The 22,591-nt window shown below is 40.5% G+C and overlaps 1 protein-coding gene across 3 annotated transcripts in view; it reads right to left on the bottom strand.

Annotated features, from left to right (window-relative positions):
• The window catches only part of SCFD2 (sec1 family domain containing 2), a 309,403-nt gene that overhangs the window by 228,866 nt on the left and 57,946 nt on the right, over nt 1-22,591 (bottom strand). For all 3 annotated transcript variants that reach the window (XM_077815637.1, XM_077815638.1, XM_077815639.1), the window contains exon 4: nt 5,718-5,893. In XM_077815637.1, coding sequence (XP_077671763.1) covers nt 5,718-5,893 — 176 coding nt within the window. The remainder of the gene's footprint in view (nt 1-5,717; nt 5,894-22,591) is intronic.

Raw genomic sequence — 22,591 nt, 5'->3', positions numbered from 1 at the left:
TTATGGCGGACTCACAATATGCCCTGTAATGTCCACATACAGCAAGACACAATCCCAGCCCAAAGAGCTCGCAGCCTAAGTCGGGTGGTAGACAAAAGCTGGGGGAGTTTTAGTTGGTCATGGATTCTAAGGTTAGCCAAACCAACCAAAACACTTGTGTCCTTGGCTATGCTAGAATTTTCAGAGTAATGAATGAATGACAATTGTTAACATATTGAAATAACGTCTTTTTTTAAGTGTAGATAAACCATTAGATTACATTACTTACACAGTAGTACACAACAAAACCACTGACAGAACTGAGATCAGACCACAGGAGTAATGGCCCCCTAGTCCAGGGTTGAGCCTACTAATCCATGTTGACTTTCCAAGTGCTTTGCAAAACAACGTTATTGCACTTTTAACTATTTTGTTCCTCATTTTACAATAGAATAAAGCATATAACAAGGCCCAGTATTATGTAGTGATTCTTAGACAAAAGGACTGGGTTAAGGGAACTTCCTTTCCTTGTTTTGGGCAGTTTAACTCTAAATGTAATTTGTTTTAGTTTAACAGTTTTGTTATGTTGAATTTTACACTTCTTACCATGAGTTTATCCCAAAGCTATTATAATAGAGAAGAACAACCTCCTACTAAAGAGGGATCTTCCTTTAAAAAACAAAAAAAATTGTGAGAACAGCTGTTTGCTTTCAGTATCTATTTCTGCCATCTTTGAAAAAAAAAATTCAATAATCTCCCGCTAATAAAATGTTTCCTTCCAAAGAGTAACACAAAAATATCAGGTTTCAGAGTAACAGCCGTGTTAGTCTGTATTCGCAAAAAGAAAAGGAGTACTTGTGGCACCTCAGAGACTAACCAATTTATTTGAGCATGAGCTTTCGTGAGTCACGAAAGCTCATGCTCAAATAAATTGGTTAGTCTCTAAGGTGCCACAAGTACTCCTTTTCTTTTTACAAAAATATCAGAGATATATTATAGAAACAAGAAGCTTTGCTTTCCCAATTTAAATTATTTTCCAAGCATTATATTTTTAAACATCATAGATAACAATCTGTCTTTTCCACTGTATGAGTCCAAATATGGGAAAACAATCATAGGTGAGATAGATATCCATTTAAATCCACTTTATTTACTAGATATATCTACATAATAAAATCTGCACTGGATACTTCTGGCTCAGGAGAAAGTGTGAAGAACAACTATATGTCACACAATGTCAGTAGATTAAATGCATTTAACCTGTTGTTAGACAGAAATTATGCCAGTAGGAGTAAAACTATTTTTATGACTCAACAAAATTTATTTGTCAAGCCAATCTATATTAATTTGTGGTCAAATTACATCTGCCCTTTTCTAAACTTTGTTCTAAATACAGCAGTAAAATTTTAAATGCTACCAGGACTGTATCCTAGGACTGTATTCTTTGCAGGAAAAAATAGATATTTTAAGCCGTCTCAATGTATTTATCCACCTCTGATATTTTAGAACAAGTTTCTGCAACCCTTGCTCATCGTGAACAATCCTTCCCTAGAACAATCTCATTGAAACAGATGGGACCACTCATGATTAAAAGTGCTAGTCACTGTGAATAAGGGTGGCAGATTCTGGCCACTAACATATACTTTAGAACCTTTTGGGCTAGATTGTGCCAGATGAACACAGTCCATAGTAAGGGGTAGTGTTTAGCTCTGCTGCCCCAGGGGCATCCCACAGAAAGAATTAATAGAATCAAAGAAATGTGGAGCTGAAAAGGACATTGAGAAGTCATGTGCTGAGGCAGGACCAAGTAAACCCTAGACCATCCCTGACAGATGGTTGTCCAACCTATTCTTAAAATCCTGCAATGCTGGAGATTCCACAGTCTCTCTTGGAAGCCTGTTCCAGAGCTTAACTACCCTTATAATTTAAAAGTTTGTCCTAACTTCTAACCTAAACGTCCATTGCTGCAGAGTAAGCCCATTACTCCTTGTCCTACCCTCAGTGGACATGGAAAACAACTGATCGCCATCCTCTTTAAAACAGTCCTTAACATATTGGAAGACTGTTACCAGGTCCCCACTCAGTCTTCTTTTCTCAAGACCTACCATACCCAGCTTTGTTAACTTTTCCTCATAGGTCAGGTTTTCTAAACCTTTTATCATTTTTGTGGCTCTCCTCTGGACTCTCTCCAATTTATCCACATCTTTTCTAAAGTGAAGCACCCGGAATTGGACGCAGTACTCCAATTGAGGTCTCCAGGGCCGAGCAGACTGGGACAATTACACCTCAGAACAATATTAGCCTCTTAAGCAACTGCATCACATTATTGACTCATATTCAATTTGTGATCCACCATAACTCCCCCCACACACATCCTTTTCAGCAGTACTACCTACCACCTAGCCTGTTATTCCCATTTTGTAGCTGTACATTTGATTTTTCCTTCTGAAGTGTAGTATTTTGTGCTTGTCTTTATTGATTTTCATCTTGTTGATTTCAGATCAATTCTCCAATTTGTTAAAGTCATTTTGAATTCTTATCCTGTCCTCCCAGGTGCTGCCAACCCCTCAACTGAAAATTTTATAAGCATAGTTTCTACTCCATTATCCAAGACATTAATTGTGTGCTCACTCTGCAGTGCTCCAGAGAGTGATAATTTGCAGAGGGCCTGTATGAGTTAAGCCACCCACTTTACACTGCCTGCTGTTGCTGGATACTTTTATGCTGAATTTAAGAGACAAATTCCTGTCCTATAAACATACATTTAAAAAGACAAGCTAAGGGCTCATCTACATAGTGCATTAGTGAACACCAGCTGGGGTGTAAATTGTAGTATGTCATGCACTAATTGTCCATATGGACCCTGTTGATGCACACTAAAACTTCCCTACAGCACTTTGATATACTATTGTTTGAAACGGGACTATGTCAGTGCATACTAGGAAATGTTTATGGTGCACAAGCAGGGTCCACATGGAAAGTCAGTGCACAACAGGCTGGTGCACAGTAAATTTACACCCCAGTTGATGAGCACTAATATACTGTGTAGACAAGCCCTAAGTTTCACATGAAGTGTTTTTGTCTTTCAGTTTTCCAAAAAATACACTTTGTTTAAGCTCTGTCGAGTGCTCTTTTTCCTGTGTTTTGCTTCTACTGCTTGAAAAGCCTCTAGGTATGGGCATAATGGGGACATGTCTGAACCCAGGATGAAAACTGGGGACACACACAACACTGTTTTTCACCCTCTCACCCTGCATGTTTAAGCCCTCACTTGGAGGGAAAGGAGGTGGCAGAGTATGGAGCAGTGGGGAGTCTGAAGCCTGGTCTACACTTAAAAGTTTTGTCCACATAGCTATGTCAATTAGGAGTGTGAAAAATAATCATACCCTTAACTGACATAGCTATGGTGGCACAAGTCATAGTGGAGATGCAGTTAAAACAATCCTTTTGCCAGGATGTTTTATTTTGTTCAGAAAACTGGCATAAGCCGTATTAACAAAAGAACTTTTTTACCAGTGTAAAATGAGTCTACACTAGGAGGGTTTCCTGTACACCTGTTTGCCTGTATAACTACACCAAGAAACAATTTCTAGTATGGACAAGGCCTGAGACTGCTTAGTGCACACCAGTGCTTGGCATTCCCTCCCAACCCAGCAATCCACCTTAGGATGGTGGGGTATAAAAGGAAGGAGGGAACTTACACGGTGGGGAGCCTCTGAGGATCTGTGTTCTCTCTTCACTTTGCTTATAGGATATGTAGTTTAAATTGACAGCACATACTAAACACATCTCCTGAGTAATGATAGTTCTCAGTTCTGTTTAACACACTACCTGTTGGAAAAGCAGCACAACACAACACAGTAAAAGGAGTCACACTTATAATACGGGAACATTACCCTATTCTGAATCAAGGGTGTGATCCTCCTTGCATTGAAGTCAAGGGCAAAGTTGCCAAGAATGCCCCTGGACCCTAATTCTGTTATATTATTTAAAAGCACCAAGCCATCATAAATAAAGAAGGCCAAATGCAGCATGGAGTAAAGTACACAGCTGCACTGATTTCAGCAGAATTCAGCAACTCATACCAAAGATGAAAGTGGCCTAGAGACCGATAAGAAAAAATGCCATGATACTGTAAATCTAAAAACAGTAGTTAATTCATTTTAATCCTGATAAAGATCTGGAAGTAGGCTGCCTATTTACAGTGTTTACCAGCATATTCTAAGAACACAGAAGCTGAAACAGTAAGTGATAGTGGGAAGGAGCATAGCTGTGAAGCTATAAGAATTGTCCCCAAAATAAACTACACATCTCAGTCTCTGACTTCAGAATATAAGATCTGTACAGATGTGCACACATTATGGATTGTGTAATTCAAAATGATTGTTATTTGAAGTGCAGAAAATGAGTACGTGCTTAAACAGTAGTTATAAATATTGATTCGTATAGCCACAACTGTTTTACCCAAGTCATGTTACCTATTGGGAGTATATGTCAGTCAGTATGTGTTATTGAATACTTCAGACAATGGGCACTAGTAAAAAATAATTAAACGTTAAGAAGAGTGAATAGTTCAGTTAACTGCTAGGACATACTTGCCTACACTAATTATTTTTTGTCTTTCTACCCTCCAGGAAACATTTGTTGGTATAAATGATGGCAATCTGCATAGGCCTGGATTTTCAGATGAGTTGAGGACTAGATCTTCACTACCCAATAAAGGTGACGTTTTATTTGGTTTGTTTTTTTTATAGCAAGGGAAGTAGAGACAAGCCACAGTTAGTTCTCACTTTGATGCAGGTAGCTGAGGTCACGGTATGCTTCCTCCCCTACCCAGGGTTGATCTTGACTAGCTACTTTAAGATAAAAACTACAGAGCCTTGTCTCAACTAGGATTTTACAGTGAGACAACTAACTCATCTTCTTAAAGGTAGGCTGTCTTCACTGTCAAAATAGGTGTTTAGCTAAAGGAGTGAGTGCCCAGCTCCCACTGAATTTCAATGGGATTTTGTCACCATTTTGAACTCCCAACTCTTTTGAAAACCCCTGTTGTATCTAAGCTAAGCAGGATACAGTCTGTTCACTATACCATCTACTCAAAGTTCAGTGGTAGCATAGATAAAAATATAAATTACATGTTGGTTAGAGTGTCACTTCCAACAGGAAGTTGTAAGAAGTTGTCAGTGAGCATATGAATGTGTGAGGGAACAAAATTAATATCGCGTGCTCCTAATGGTGGCTTTCCCTATTAAATCTCACCCATTCAATATGTAAATCAGACAAGCTTACACTCACATAAAGATATATAATTTACCACTTTAAGTTATCTCTGAATTTGACCATGTCTTGGCTCCAGAAGCCTATTATTTATCATTATTATTTTAAAGCTTAATAGTGATCCTAACCAGTGACATAAATCTATGCGGTCATCTTGCAATTTAGTATGCAAATATTCCAACCCCAATTCAGATTTTATGTACCTTCATCTGTAATATTTAATTTTGTGTCTAAAATTATTAGACTAAAAATACAAAAAATATTAACTGTGTAGTTTCCCATTCTTTTAAATAGTTTGAAACGTATGAAAAACAAAAGTTCAGGAGGTAGCTTTTTAACAATATCATACAGCCAAAACAAATTATGCAAAATAAAATTGCACAAAAATATTTAAAACTAACTACTTAAAAATAACAGTGTTTACTTAGTATAAAGTTAAGTAGGCTCATATAATATTGTACCTGCAAAAGTAGCCTTTCAAAGGCTAAGAAGCTGTCCCATTTGGCATTCTGGGGGTGTTTTAAAGCCTGGATTGTGGCCAGCACAAGCTGTAGAAGTCCACAGTGGTTCCTGAGAGCTTTCAAATTGTTTTTGAAAAGCTTGATGTGAGAACCGAGTTGTTCTGGGGTGACTCTACCTGTTAAAAGAAAAACAGGGCATATTACCAACATTTCACAACAGTGAATAATCATAAATATCTGAACAAACATTTTTCATAACGATGGATTATATTTATGCAGTGCTTTTCATTCAGAAAATAAGCTTCACAACTATGAGCCTGTTCCTGATTCCATTGCAGTCAATGGGAGTTTTGCCCTGCATGTTAACACCAGCAAGTTTGCAAAAAGAAAAGGAGTACTTGTGGCACCTTAGAGACTAATCAATTTATTTGAGCATAAGCTTTCGTGAGCTACAGCTCGCTTCATCGGATGCATACTGTGGAAAATACAGAAGATGTTTTTATACACACAAACCATGAAAAAATGGGTGTTTATCACTACAAAGGGTTTTCTCTCCCCCCACCCCACTCTCCTGCTGGTAATAGCTTATCTAAAGTGATCACTCTCCTTACAATGTGTATGATAATCAAGGTGGGCCATTTCCAGCACAAATCCAGGTTCTCTCTCTCTCTCTCTCTGTCCCTCCCCCTCCCCCCCCCCCCCCACACAAACCCACTCTCCTGTTGGTAATAGCTTATCTAAAGTTTGGACTGCATAGTTCTTTTCTACAGGAGTCACTTCATCCATGATTGAAGTGCAGTCATTTTAGATAAGGAATCTGGCTGATATTTAACAACATACAGCAATGCCAAAGAGAAATTTAAGACAAAGTGAAAAGTAACTTCTCTCATTCAAACATATGGAGAAATTTAGGTAAGCTACCAAAATCACTCCAATACCTCTCCCGGACACTGGGCTAACATTTTTACTCTTGGGAAAATTACGGTGGGAATTTTAATGAGCACATGCAGAGGGCTCCTTAGTCTTACACCTTGTCCATAACACCGCACCCTCCAGCAGCACAGAGTCCCATGACACCTGGCTAGGATGACATTTGGTTCAGTATTGACTCAGAGGAAGAGTACAACTTACTAAATCACCAGTATCACTTCCTGAAACACATCACAGAAGAGAAACCTCTAAGGGAGGGGCAAGCAAATTTTTTGGCCTGAGGGCCGCATCGGGTTTTGAAAATTGTATGGAGGGCCGGTTAGGGGAGGGGGCAGCAGGGTCCACCCCCACCCCCTATTCACACCTCCCCCCGCTTCTCACCCCCTGACAGCCCTCTACCCCACAGGACTCCTGCCTCATCCAGCCCACCCTGTTCCCTGTCGGCACCCCTGCCCCATCCAACCACCCCTTCTCTCTGTCCCCTGACCGCCCCTGGAACCCCTGCCCCTGTCTGTACCCCTGCTGCCCCATCCAACTCCCATTTCCGTCCTTACTGCCCCCCCCCGGGACCCCTGACCCATCCAACCACCCCTTCTCCCTGCCCCCTGACTGCCCCCCTGCTACCCCATCCAATCCCTCCTCTCATTCCTGACTCCCCTCCCCAGGACCCCTATACCCATTCTGCCCCCCTTCTCCCTGTCCCCTGACTGCCCCCTGCCATCCCATCCAACCTGCCCCCCTCCTTCCTGTCTGCCCTCCCGGACCCCCTGCCCCCAGTCAAACCCCGTGTTCCCCGCCCTCTGGCTGCCCCGACCCCTATTCACCCCCTGACCACCCCCCAAACTCCCCTGCCCTCTATCCAACCCGCCCTGCTCCCTGCCCCCTTACCATGTGGCACAGAGCACCGGGTCAGGCTGGGCTCTGCAGCTGCGCTGCCCCAGGAGCTCACAGCACCGCTGCCCAGAGCATTGCGCCGGCAGTGCAGTAAGCTGAGGCTACGGCGGGAGGGGAAGCAGCGGGGCAGGGTCCCGTGGGCTGGATGTTGTCCATGGGGTGTAGTTTGCCCGCCTCTGCTCTAAGGGATCTGACCTTTCTCAACTTATGTGAGCTGAGGAGATCACTGAACAAGACAGTATCATTTCATCCATTATTCACATATACATGCATTAGTACCCAGTACACAACTGTCTCTTGTATGGGAAAAAAGTGTGGATATCCTTTACTGTATATATTAAGAATTTTTATCACATAGTTAATCCTGAAATAAACATTATTCTATGAAATATTAAGGTGTAAACTATACAGCTTGGTAAATCTAAAAAAACCCTCCACAATAGTTTGCCCTGTGACCAGGTATAAGCCATACTATAGTACCCGATTCCCAGGGAACAAGATGTGAACTCTAAGCTTCCCCTCTCCTTGAACAAGTGCTCAAGGGGAGATCTATAAGACCTGATCTACTCTAAGAGAATTACCTCTTGCTGATAACAGGCATCATCAGTGTGCACAACTGAATCATACTGAACATGGTTCAACTACATCACATAGACCAGGATACACCATGTGTGTACCATATCATGGCATATTATTAGCAATGAGTAATTTTCCTAGTGCAGACCAGGCCTAAGAGTGGTTTGGAAGATCAAATTGGGAGAATACTTTGGTATAATATTGGTATTATAGTCATAGTTAGGTACGGCTCCACACCCTGGATCATGGTAGTCAGCTGAAACAAAGGTAAGAGTTTTCTCTTATTAATTATTATTTATGTTATCTTGGTTTTTTTTATAATCTATACTTTTCCTTAAGAAAAGCCCCTAGTGATGGCAACTGTATCTTTTTTTTTCCCGGTTTGGCCACTTCACCAATTTACAGGGCCCCTCATCTCTTTTATTCTCTCTAAGGCCTTATCTACACTGCACAGTTTTGTTGGCAAAAGGCAGCTTTTGTTGACAAAACAATGGAGGCGTACACACTACAATGTTACTTTTGTCAGCAAAACTCCTGTTTTGCTGACAAAAAAATCCCACCTCAACGAGAGGCAAAATCTTTCAGCAACAAAGTTAAAGCAACAAAGCGTCTGTGTAGACGCTGCCATTCATTAGGTCGACATCACTGGCTTCCCCCAGTATCCCACAATGCCCACCATGCCCACTCTGCTCACTATTTTGAGCTTGGCTGCCCTGCATTCCAGCTACACAGGCACGTGCCCCTCCCCTTTCAAAGCTTTGGGAAGTTCTGACAGCTGAGCATGTGGCAGCAAACAGCAAATTGTTAACATGGAATCCTGCTCTCTCTGGCACTAGGATCACAGTGGCAGGTAGGCAGGGATTGCGTGTGTGGGGGGTGTGCTTCCAGCTGCTGTCCAAATTTAAAGAGACAGCATGCCGACACACTCCTCCTCCCCCAACACACATTCTGTCTCTCCCCCCCCCGCCCACACACACACTCCCTGTCACACACTCCCCCCCACTCACCCCCTACACTTCAGTTGAAAAGCACCTGGCAATATAGTAAGGGGCTTATGGAATGATGGGATTAAGAAAACTGCATCATGTGATGCTGAACCTGCCCCATGAGGCATTGCAAACCCTTCCCAAAGCTCCCTGCGTTTAGTTGCACAGTGGAATAGCTACCCACAGTGCACTGCTCTCTGTGTCGATGCAAGAGCTGCTAATGTGGATGCATTCTGCCGCACAAGGAGCATAGTGTAGACAGTGGTTTAATTAAAGCGGTTACTGTATGTCAGCATAACTTTTGCTGACAAAACTCTGTAGTGCAGACAAGGCCTCAGATTTCTTCACAAAAATACCATCTTTTAATCCCAGTGATTCTAAAGAACAAGCATTGGAGATACAGCTCTCCAAATGTATCTTTAAAACATGGAAAGCCATTAAAACAAAAAAATATAAACTCTTTATAGGAAACTTAACTCAAAGCATCAAGACAAAAAGTCAGCAAATTAACACATTACTCATGCTGACAAGGCTTTAGTGGGATGAAAAGCTGACAAGACTTCTACAGCTTCAGTTCACATAGCCTAAAACAGCAACCTCAGCCATATGTGTTTTTAGACTAAACATTGGAACTTTTAGTTGTGTTTTATTTCTTTTAAAGCTGTGTCAGGCAGATTTAGATAGTGATTGGAAAATGTCACTCCATGATGCTTTGCAACATACCTTTGATAAAGAATGCATTTTTACCTTTAGCAGTCATGATATATAGTAGCTCATTCAAAATCTGATAACTTGCTATAACTGAGAAAACATGAAGTTGCAAGTCCTCCTCTCCTCCCCCACAATATAGTCAAATATGGGGATCATCAAGACCTCTGATTTCAAGTCAGAAAAAATAATTTCATCTCATTCTATTATTTATACTATTCTTTATAACAAATGAATCCAGATGCATTATTGGGTCTGTTCCTTTGCGATCCATTTAGCATTTGTTATGTATAATATCTCTGTTAGCTCTAGAATAGTAAAAAGGGAAAGTTCCATGGCACATGAAATCGTAGGGTGAAATCCTGGCCCCATTAACTCAATGGCAAGAGTTCGACTGAATTTAACGGAGCTGGGATTTCACCTGTAATATTTACAATTTCCATACATTTTTCTCTATACCTGCCTGAAGTGTGTGTATCCCCCTCTGACTCCTCCTCCCCCCGCTTCCCTTTCTGCTCTTCTTTGTCCATACTCAGCTCCAGAACACTGGACCTACGCGGAACCTCGCTGCTTTTTGAAGGGGTTCTGTATGGACACAGGGGTCTGACCACAAGGAATGAATTGCAGGTTCAGGGCCTATATTAGGCTAGCAAAGTAGCTGCCTAATTCTAAAGTCCTCCTATACAACGGAGGTAGAGTCCATACTGTCTTTCTAAGGGATACAAATAAGTTAAGAATATCCTTTCTTGCACAAGAGTTAAAAACTAAGTAGAGATTAGGAAGTAAACTTTGACAAGGGATACAGCAGGAGGCAACCATTTATTTATGTTTGTAAAACAAACAAGCACTCATCTCAGACTCTGGCCGCCGCTACATTCAGATATTTATTATGAAAATTAATAGACCGGATTAAATCCCACTCCAGCAATAAATATACAAACATGCCCTAGTAAACATGGTAATAAATGAAAACGTCTCTGCAGAAGGCAAAATAACAAAGACAATACCTCCAAACCTCAGCCCACCCACTTTCCAAATGCCTGGGAAGAAAAAAAAAAAAGGGGGGGGGGGTTTGCAATATGTCTGAAACGTTAACAGATCCAAGCTCTGGCAGAACAGGGGGAGTGAATTCCAATCTGAGGACCCCTCTCAAAGAACATCTTAACAGCAATTTTGTTGTTTGGAGTGGAGGAGAATCAGCTCAAGAACCTCTGCTGATCTCAGCTTTGGCTGTATGTCCAAAGAAAAGAAGCTATTTCCCACAAAACTGGGCCCCAAAACTTTTAAGACCATGCAGGCTAAAACCAACACCTTGAATTCCACCTGGAAATTACTGAGCATCAAATAAAGATCCCCAAACTACAAGTTATACAAGCCTCGTAGACAAACAATAACTTCTGTTGAAATAATTGATTTTTTCGTTTATCAGAGTTGTGTTCAAATAACTTTATAACAGCTTTGAAAACTACAGATGCAAGAACACACATTAAAGATAAGAGTATTAAATGCACAAATAACGACCTACATTAGCTTGAGGTGGAGTGAAAAGGGGGAAGTGACTTGTCTTCCAGGAATAAACCCTTGTACAAATTTTTTAAAAGCGTTATATTAAACATATTTGGGCAATACAAATAAAGTAATGACAATATTGGAGGCTTGATCTAAAGTTTATGGTGAAGAAAGCCTAGTGGAAGGGTAGCAGATGATTCAGGGAACTCATAATGGAACAGAAAGACTTTTTCTTCAAAGTTAATAGTTTGAATCCAGTTCAGCTTAACAACAATGAAAGTCGTAACTTCTTAGCTGTTCTGTGAATAGTCTGTGTGAAGTTAGTTCATGTATTCTGGAAATATCTACCAGGTCTCTACAGAGGCACCTCGGCTTATCAGCCTTCCATCAATTAAACAAAATATAACAAACCCTTCTGCTCACTTAAAAACCCCCTCCTGTTCTATATTACTGCTTAAAGGTCTATCAAAAATACCCAAGTAATTCTTATATTGCCCTCAAACTCTGGTTCTTCTAGAGCTGTGGCGGGAGTAGGCTCCAGAGAAGTTCACTCTGAAGTCCCTAAGAATACTTTCCTGTTGAGGAAAATCTCTCTCTTCCCCCATAACAACAGTGTTCCATCGGATACAGGAACACAGGAAGGGAGACAATCCCTCGGATAACATGTTCCCATACCAAATGGAGGATTAGAACTAGAACCCCAAGTTCCCTCACAAGTTAGCAGGAATCCAGTACAGAAAATGGAGCACTCATGTTCCTTGCTCAGAACGCCTTACTCAACCTGCACTGACTGACAATTCTGAATCCTCTTCAAGGGTTCCCCTTAAAGTGCAATGCAGCAATTTAGCCTTAAAGTTACAAACACATGGCCCAGTGGCAAGGTCCCCATGAAAAAGGCAGTCACAAGTTTTGTCCCATCAAAAGAAGCACTGTACACCACAACTATCATCCAAATTGTCTAGACACAGCAATGGGCCCAATAGCGACAGAGCCTATGGGACACAGAGTTGATCTCAGTTGGTGTAGTTGTAGTGGATCTCAGTGTGATTCCTAGCAGAAGGCATGCATATCAAAAATCACCATCAAAACAGGCATTTGTTCTGCCATCTCAGCAGAAAGACCACGAAGTGACAGGGCAGAGGGACTGTACTACTATTTCTTACCACTCAGATGAGTGTCTGAAGCACAGAGCTGAGGCACATTGGTAGGGCAGAGTGGGAAAGGATGCAACTTTACAAATTTTTTAAAAAATCAAGTTATACTGCTCCATTCAGGAGTATGGAGAGATATACAAAGTAAAACAGGGGCATGCATTAATGAGCAATAAGTACACAGCTTTAAATTCTGAGACATGAAGCTGAAGCTCACATGTCTTCAATCATATTAAAAGTATACAAATGAGTTATTTAACAGAAAGTCCTATCTTAAAAGTGAAACTTAATTTCCACAAAAGATTTGTAATCATGTTGCCTAGTTTAATTTTTTCTTCTTCCTAAGTTACAGCTGCAATGTTGTTTTGTCTTTTCTGTGATGCATGCTGTTATGCAGGCTTCACTTCAAGAGGGTGATTATTTTTCAAGAGAGATTTAGTGCCAAAAGTGACAGGTTTTTAAAATTCAGGCTCCTAAAGGAGCAAGTTATTTTTTACACCAAAAATGTATGGATGAATGCGGTGTTTGAACAGCAGAGATCAGAAATATTGACAGATTGTTCCAAATACATACACAGTAGTACTTATTTTTGCATCTAGCATCTTGTTAGTGATCTCTACAGAAACCAACAAACAAGTTATTACGGGAGTAAGCTTTAGAAGGAATTGACTAAATAAGTGTATACTTTCCTGAACATACAGGTTCTGCCAAATATCTGCAACTTTGAACTTTGTTATCTTGCATAAAGTGGAACTAACTGAACTTTATTGACTAGTGCTAGTAAACATTTGCTGAGGTCCATATTTCACTTGACAGAACCAAGAAAAAGGAATTTCTTGTGGTTGTCTTGGATCACTTATGTTCACAAGGAGGATTTTGCAATGCTGTGGAATATCAAATAGAATGTTTCTCCCACCAGTGTCTTAGAAATATAGACCTACCTCATCCACTAGCTTGCATGTAACTGTGCCTAATGATGGATGCTTCTGAGGAAGGTGTAGTAATTCATCTAGCCAATTGTGTAATGGCATTGCTGGGGGAGCAGAATTTGTGAACTGAGGGATAAATTTATGCCTGAAAATATTAGTACTGATGCCCCTTATCTCTTTTATCCTAGCTAGTGTAACTTCCAGATGTTATTCTTATTTATGTAAATATAAAATGCTTTCATGCATCTTAGGAAGCTTTAATAAATATTCTTTGCCAGCAAGTTCCACTAAAAAAAAAATCTGTATTATTTTGTTATCATTTAATTTCAAAGACATCTTGTGAAAAAAAAAAAGAAAGAGGAGGAATGCAAACTGACAATTATTTTGGGAGAGAAGGTGGCTATTACTGTTGAGTTCTCATCAAACCGTGAACTGTGTAGAAGTATGATTCTGGATCTGAACAGCGCTGAACGTTATTAACAGTTAGGCTACAGAGTTTGCAGATTCATTTCTAGTAGAACAGAGAACTGTTCTACTTTGAGCTTGGCTAATTCTTGCTCTGTGATCTCAGTTGCATGTTATCTTCCCTCAATTGGCTTCTGTTTCCTTACTTGTAACATGAAGTTAGTAGCTTAGCTACCCCACATGGCTGTTGTATAGCTTAAGAACATAAAAATGGTTAAGAAAGATGCTGGGGAGACGCAGGATGGATCACTTGATGTTTACCTGTTCTGTTCATTCCCTCTGGGGCACCTGGCATTGGCCACTGTTGGAAGACAGGCTACTTGACTAGATGGATCTTTGGTCTGACCCATTATGGCTGTCCTTATGCGTTTAGTGGGCAAGCTGAGGGGCATCTTCATCAAGCAGCTGAGGGGCACTTGGGGAAAGCAGATATTTATGTATGGCACAAAGAAGGGTGGCTGGCCCTTCTAAAGGGAGATAGGTCTCACCCTACCTCTGATACAGCTGGTTTGCCTCCCCAAGTGAATTAAATCACATGCCAGACAATCATCTGACTAAACCAGTCTTCTGTTGGGAGAGGATGGAGGAGGAGGGGTAACAAAATAGGTGTGTGGACAGCCAAAGGGTGATTGCAGTGTGAAGCTAGAGGAAGTCTCCTGCAGTGGTCCCTGAGGAAGGCAACTGTGGCTAGGTAGAAAGATACAGCTGGAAGTTTTGTTTTTCTTCTGGGGAGAAGGCAAAAAAAGGCAGAGCAGACCTTGTATCTTCTTTAACAGCTTACAGAACAGTTATACACGGTACCTCAGGGAGGAGGGGCTGTGCCCATTTTAAGACGAGAATGGATGATCTTTCTGAGCTTATTTTGAACTTTATGTTAATAAAACTAGACCCTAAGAAAGGCTATTAGACTTATGAAAGCCTTTTTTCAAGGAACCAACAAGGGGAAATGAACCAGGCTGCTGCAGAGCCACACCTGGCCATGAAGAGACATTCAGAAGGAGGCTGTCCTGTTATATGTACATAAATAAAATTTTACACTTTCCTCCGCATGTGGTTTTTAATCATGGTTTTAGAAGCAACTGAAGTGGAGGAGCCAGAGCTGCAAAATTTAAAGTGAAATTAAGTACTTACCTATGTCTATAAAATGACTGGCAATCTACAACTTTACTTGGCTGAGCCATCTCTAAGCTTGTTTTGACCTCTAGAGAAATGAGCTGTCTGAAAAAATATATGCCCAGAAGATTTCAGGTGGCTTTTTAAAATGTACACATCCTCATTTAGCTTTAAGTCGTGTGTTTTCAGACATTCTTCAGTGCTTCATTGTGTTCTTGGCAAGTTGTTCCAAAGACAAGCAGGTCATTGCAATAGGTCAGTACATTATTCACAGGACTGATTATCTGTCTGATAATGCTTTGGACAACTTCTATAGCTGAGTATACTTGAAGGATCACCTTGGGCATGTTGCAATCCAAGATGAGTGGAAATCATGATGATGTATATGGATTAGGGGTACAGTTTATGTTCTTATAACACTTTTTGAAGTAGGGTCTTGATTCCAATTCTATTAACAAATGCCGTGTGCAGGTCCACCTAGATTCAGTGTCATACGATGGTCCACTTTAAATGTTATGTTTGGAGAATGTATGACCACACAAATGTGTATTGCATCTTCGTTTTGTGCTTTGAAGATATTTACAGCTTTAGAACCCCACAGGGTAGATCTTTTCAATAATGTCTTGCTCTTGTACTTTTCTTGTTCCTTTCAGATAGTTCTCTCATGGGAAAGAGAATTCTTCTGTGTTGTGGGCTACAGGTGTGGCTGTCTTACCTTTGTGTTAATAAAACTGGAAGTCCTTTATTTTCTCCCCAAGTTATGAAACATGGTGAGGTACTTTACTAGGAGACTTAATATGAACATCCATAGTGTTTTGGCCAACAAAGGTATTTGCCAACAAAGGTATTTTTATTATGTATAAGGAACAACCTGACAGTGGTATCACTGTTTCCAAGCAGGTTTCCATAGGATCATTTGGTGATGTAGAGTATACGTTTTGCAATTGATCCTCCCCTTTGTCACTTATTTTGAACAAGCTCAACATGGGACACAGCTCTCCGCAGAACATGTTAAATCTTTGTCTTTGTAACTAGTATGGTTTTGTTCTGCAGATAAAGAGGATGCATTTCTTATATTAGATTTACAGTTGACCCAGATTATCAGTGACTCCATGCTTATGTCTAATAATTGCATATTTGTTTTGGGACATCAGCCCTTTGATCTTGGTAGGCTGTTAACACAAAGATAGCTGCTGCTTCTTCAGACTTTAAGTCAGTCCCTACATAGTTAATTTTTCTGAAACTCCATTTTCTCTGTGTCTCCTATGTGAAAATCAGAAGTTTGAAAATTTGTGATGACATGACTGTCAGTTGGCTTCTTGCTGTGACACAGTGACCCAAGGTGCGCTCTCTCTCTCTGCTAGGCACTGTACATTGCAGACAGGCAGACACAGCCTCTTACCCTGAAGATTTAAAATAAAAATAGATAATGAATAGATAATGGGGAGTGGATGGGATGGAATGTATCAAAAGCAGATGTCAGAGGAGCGATGGTGAGAATGCATCTACATTATGGGTTTTTTTGTTGTGTTGTTTTTAAACAGGTGTTATTTACAAATAGTTCTTGAAAACCAGGCTAGCATTTGCAGCCCCTCAGAAAAACATTTCCTTCCACAAAGGCTACAGGTTCACTCTCATGTGGAGGGCCCTACCTAATTCATGGCCATGAAAAATGCATCACAGACCGTGAAATCTGGTCTTTTGTGTACTTTTGCCTGCTACTATACCAATTTCACAGGGGAGACCAGAATTTCTCAAATTGGGGGTCCTGACCCAAAAGGGAGTTGCAGGGGAGTCAAAAGTTTATTTTAGGGAGGGCACTGTGGTATAGCCATCCTTACTTCTCCGCAGCTGCCTTCAGAGCTGGGTGGCCAGAAAGTGGCAGCTGCTGTCTGAGGGCCCAGCTCTGCAGGCAGCAGGGCAGAAGTAAAGCTGGCAATAACATACCATGCCCTCCTTACTTCTGCTGGTGGTGGCTCTGCTTTCAGAGCTGGACTCCCAGCCAGCAGCCGCTACTCTCCAGCTGCCCAGATCTGAAGGCAGAGCCGCGGCCCGCAGCAATGCCGAAACAAGGGTAGCAGTACCGCAGCCCCCCTTACAATAATCTTGCAACCCCCCACAACACCTTTTTGGGTCAGGACCCCGACAATTACAACACTGTAATTTGCTATTTTTAAAATCCTCTGACCGAGAAATTGACCAAAATGGACTGTGAATTTGGTAGGACCTTAACTCATGTGGGATAGTCCCCTTTGTGAAGATATGGTTAAGCACAATTATGGCAATATTGTCTCACTTCTGACTAGCAGGTGTCTTCCTTTTGCTGCGTACATACACTTAATAAACATCGGCAACTAGAACAGGCCACCATTTCTTGGGCGCATAAGGCAAATATTTCCAGTCCTCTATCATGTTGCAAGAGTGCCATAGGAGCCATTTCTGTTTCTTCAAGCATGTCTTGATAGTCACCTACATATAGGTCACACTATTATTTATTGTACAACTCATCTAGAACACGGAATCTAGCCAAACCAAATTTGCACAGCCTTCAGAGGGTTAACATCTATCTATTGTGGTGCTTCGTAAATCTAAAGACACAGTTTTTGTTTCATAAGTTACATTTTGGTGCAAAATTTTTAGCGAATCTTTTCTACATTGAGTATGTTTGATTGCTCTGTATCTTCTTGCAGGTTATTTACCTCATGTAGCTTTAGTACTATGCTTTTAAGATCAGTGCACTATCCTCTCTCTTATCACTGGTGTTGTCAGTGGCTATGTAGCAGTCAACATTTTCAAGCCACCGATGCCACAATTCAGCTGCCTCCACCTACGTGGAGGTATTTGTTTCAGTGCGTTGTCCTTTTTTGCTGTATAACAAGATTTTTCTTCTGGTGAGAAAATGTAAAATAAAAATAATTACTACAAAGATGTAATGGACTTTTCTTGATCCAATGAATAAATAAGTATCCATGCGTACTTGTAACGACATTGTGCCACTTTCAGTAGAGACCAAAAAGTGGCAACGCACCCATTTCCTTTTGGTAGGGCACAGTGGTGCCCCAGTGTTGGCAAAAAGAAAAGGAGTACTTGTGGCACCTTAGAGACTAACCAATTTATTTGAGCATAAGCTTTCGTGAGCTACAACTCACTTCATCGGATGCATTCAGTGGAAAATACAGTGGGGAGATTTATATACACAGAGAACATGAAACAACGGATGTTACCATACACACTGTAACGAGAGTGATCAGGTAAGGTGAGCTATTACCAGTAGGAGGGGGGGGGGGGGGGAGAAAAACCTTTTGTAGTGATAATCAAGGTGGGCCATTTCCAGCAGTTGACAAGAACATCTGAGGAACAGCGCGGGGAAGAGGTGGGGGAATAAACATGGGGAAATAGTTTTACTTTGTATAACAACCCATCCACTCCCAGTCTTTATTCAAGCCTAAGTTAATAGTATCCAGTTTCCAAATTAATTCCAATTCAGCAGTCTCTTGTTGGAGTCTGTTTTTAAAGTTTTTTTGTTGAAGAATTGCCACTTTTAAGGTCTGTAATTGAGTGACCAAAAAGAGACTGAAGTGTTCTCCAACTGGTTTTTGAATGTTATAATTCTTGACGTCTGATTTGTGTCCAATTATTCTTTTACGTAGAGACTGTCCAGTCTGGCCAATGTACATGGCAGAGGGGCATTGCTGGCACATGATGGCATATATCACATTGGTAGATGTGCAGGTGAACGAGCCTCTGATAGCATGGCTGATGCGATCAGGCCCTATGATGGTGTCCCCTGAATAGATATGTGGACACAGTTGGTAACGGGCTTTTTTGCAAGGATAGGTTCCTGGGTTAGTGGTTCTGTTGTGTGGGTGCTGGTGAGTATTTGCTTCAGGTTGGGGGGCTGTCTGTAAGCAAGGACTGGCCTGTCTCCCAAGATCCGTGAGAGTGATGGGTTGTCCTTCAGGATAGGTTGTAGATCCTTGATGATGCGTTGGAGAGGTTTTAGTTGGGGGCTGAAGGTGACGGCTAGCGGCGTTCTGTTATTTTCTTTGTTAGGCCTGTCCTGTAGTAGGTAACTTCTGGGTACTCTTCTGGCTCTGTCAATCTGTTTCTTCACTTCAGCAGATGGGTACTGTAGTTGTAAGAATGCTTGATAGAGATCTTGCAGGTGTTTGTCTCTGTCTGAGGGGTTGGAGGAAATGCGGTTGTACTGCAGAGCTTGGCTGTAGACAATGGATCGTGTGGTGTGGTCTGGATGAAAGCTGGAGGCATGTAGGTAGGCATAGTAGTCAGTAGGTTTCCGGTGTATGGTGGTGTTTATGTGACCATCGCTTATTAGCACCGTAGTGTCCAGGAAGTGGATCTCTTGTGTGGACTGGTCCAGGCTGAGGTTGATGATGGGATGGAAATGGTTGAAATCATGGTGGAATTCCTCAAGGGCTTCTTTTCCATGGGTCCAGATGATGAAGATGTCATCAATGTAGCGCAAGTAGAGTTTTATATCTACTATTGGTTAGTGGATAATCAGTAAAGACTGATGGAGGTATTTTTAGCACATCTTGCCTGTCTTATATCTCAAGATACGTGGCCTCAACATGTTATATGACGACCTGGGGGGTCAGAAGTCTCTTGCCGATATTGTCATGTATTACCCCTCTCCTAAACATTAGAAAGTGTCATCCTAATTATAAGGGGTTGAAACTATGTATTTCTGATCACCAAGAACCAAATATTTCATTATTTTTAAATAAGCAGTCTAAGACACTATTTTTGTCAGTTTCTCATACCACAAAATCATAATCCTCCCAGTTTTAAAGCTAATCCAAATTTCAAAGGAATTACATGAAAAGATTTACAATATGTGAAAGATAATGCAAGTTTAGTTTAAACCCTTGGACTTCCTGAAGCTAAAATGTGATAAATATGCATCAGTGCATTAATGTTTACCATAACTGATCATAGCAAAACAGGCCACTAATTATGTAAAGTAAGAGCAAATTAATAAAGCGCTAATACAATTTTATTTTATTAGCAGACAGACTTCTGGCCTTAAAGTCTATGAGTCTCTAATGAAGTTGATATTCACTATTTGCAATTTTACAATAACATAATAAAACTGGATTTAATTGTAGCATTCTTACAAGATCAACAAACTTCTGTTTTCTTTTAAATTTTTAGAATTACCTTTAAGCTGTAATAACAACCAGACATATAAAGAGACCTGCCCATGAATTCAAATCAAGTACTTTGAGTTTTCTGTCTACAACAAAAAATGAGATTAAAAATACAAGAGCTTTATCCAAAAACTCCAGACTCACAAAGAGGCTATTGTCAGCAAACTCCCTTGTTAAAAGGAATAACAGTAAGGTTAGCCAAATAGTACTGTTTCCATGTGCCAACTATAATTTAATCAAAGATAACATACTACCAGTATATTGCTGTTTCACATCACTGCACTGGATTCCAATAACGTCTCACTTCCATCTGCTAACAGTTTTACAGCAATAAAGTGCAAAGTAAGTGAGCTAGGCGGCACAAGTATGATATGCCTTACAATTTTATTAGGGCTTGAACTGTTACCCATTTTACACCACTGAGATTATAGATGCTGTGAGGTTATTCACTGAGTAAAGACAGGACTAAAATAGTTTATCTGAAACCCTGAAATACAGTTTAGCCTATGAGCTCTGCAAAAGACGAAGCAGCACAATAAATTATATAGGCTATATATATAGTACGCACTTCTTGTAATACAAGCACAGAACTGGAATTTTATTGTAAACTGAATTTTTGTATCTTATTTTCTTATAAATTATAATGGACCTTAATATCGCCTCTTCCAAGGTAAATGAACACAGTTAAGCAACTATTAAACATACTTATGTAAGATGAAGAAAAAAGGCAACCCCAATATTTACCCACTACAGTAATATCATCCTAAAATATCAGGGGCCAAATTCTGCTCTCACCTATGTGTCTTCAATTACATTTAGCCTATGAAGATTTTATAAAGATTTTAAATGTTCAAGATACATACTTTTCTGAACAGGCTGAATTCATTCAGTCTTTGGTTCATCACCACCTCTTCTAAAATGTTCCTGCTAACTTGCACTGGTTAACATAATTTCATTCAATTATGAATAAACTTTCCCTTTACCTATTTCGGCCTCCCGGCTATGTAGGGCAAATTTCCTTAAATAGCCTCTTCTCTGTAGTTAATTTTTTTTTTTTTAAATCAGTGAGAACATTTCCAGAACTATTTCCACCACCTCCCATATGACCTATATCTGTTGCCCCATTAACAGAACACAGTGGCTGTGATGCCAACTCAGGACCAGCACTCTGCTTAACACCACAGCACTTAGATAATATTATAGTGAAAACAAGAATAAATTTATTATCAAAGAATAAATATTCAAGTGATAGTGAGTGAAAATACTAGAAACAAATGACTACACATAAACCAAAATCATAACACATTTTCTAGAGATGAAACTCAACTAATCGGTTAACCTACTGTCTAAAGAAGTTTCTCACCCAAAGTTCTCTACAGCATTTCCAGCCAACCCTGGTGGAGACGCCACTTTCATGAAGCAAATTTGCTGTCCAGTTGCTTCTGAGGTGAGCGATACCAGGGTATCTTTACCCCCAAACATAGTAGAGCAAATCTTTGAAGTTTTCTCCCCTCCCACTGTTTCTCTCTTCATTTTAGTTTCTTTCTGAAGTTCTTACAATCTTTCATTTGCATTCAGTTCAGAGTGATGACAGGATATTCACTGTGAATGAGACTACACTCAATTTACATGTAAACAGGTTGATGGCTAGACATCTCTTCTCTGACACAAAACTTGTTTTTCAACTTTGCTGGTAACCAGTACCTAGACACAGACTTTAAGAACATATTTTTCGTATCTCTTTACACGACAACTATACATGCGTGTTGCGTGATGACAATTGTGACACCAGTTTTTATCTGAGACCACATATGACATTCATTGGTGAATCAGAATGTGCATGCCAGACTCAGGAGATTCCTGTAACCCCTGTGCACCTGCTCCGTGCCCCCGGCCAGGTGGCACAAAGGGGTTTCTGGGTCAGAGTGGCATGGTCCACCATGCTCTGAAGACAGTTCACATAAAAGTTAAACATTTCAAGGCACTTTTCAGATAGGGTATGTAATGACGCAGGTTGTCAGATCAATAGACCAGACTTTAATGTCCAAGGCTGTACATCAGCTATGATAGACTTCAGCAGGAATTTTGAATGAGGAAGGTCTGCTGTGTATGGACCAAAATTGGTACCCTACCTGCAAAAAGCTTCCAATATTTGGGGTTGCTGTTTTTCCCTGGTCTGAAAGAGAACAAAACCTAGTGAATGACCAATTAAAGAAGCCCCTGCTAAAAATCCCTTAATTTAGTAAATCTATCAATTTTTAAGTCCTCCAATTCAGATTTGCTTTCTTAATATCAAGACAATTACCAAGTTTCAACCAAGCCAATTACAATGTGCTAAAGCCTTGATTGAGGGAGAGCTAGCTAGTCAAAATTAGAATTCAACTCTCCTTTCTTCTGTAACTACCACAACTGTCCACCATTTTTGATGCAGAGAACTAAGAG

This window comes from Eretmochelys imbricata, chromosome 4 (genome assembly GCF_965152235.1).
Source record: "Eretmochelys imbricata isolate rEreImb1 chromosome 4, rEreImb1.hap1, whole genome shotgun sequence".
Taxonomy (NCBI): domain Eukaryota; kingdom Metazoa; phylum Chordata; order Testudines; family Cheloniidae; genus Eretmochelys; species Eretmochelys imbricata.
Note: the sequence above shows the minus strand (reverse complement) of the source record. Positions and strands in the feature narration are given on the sequence as shown.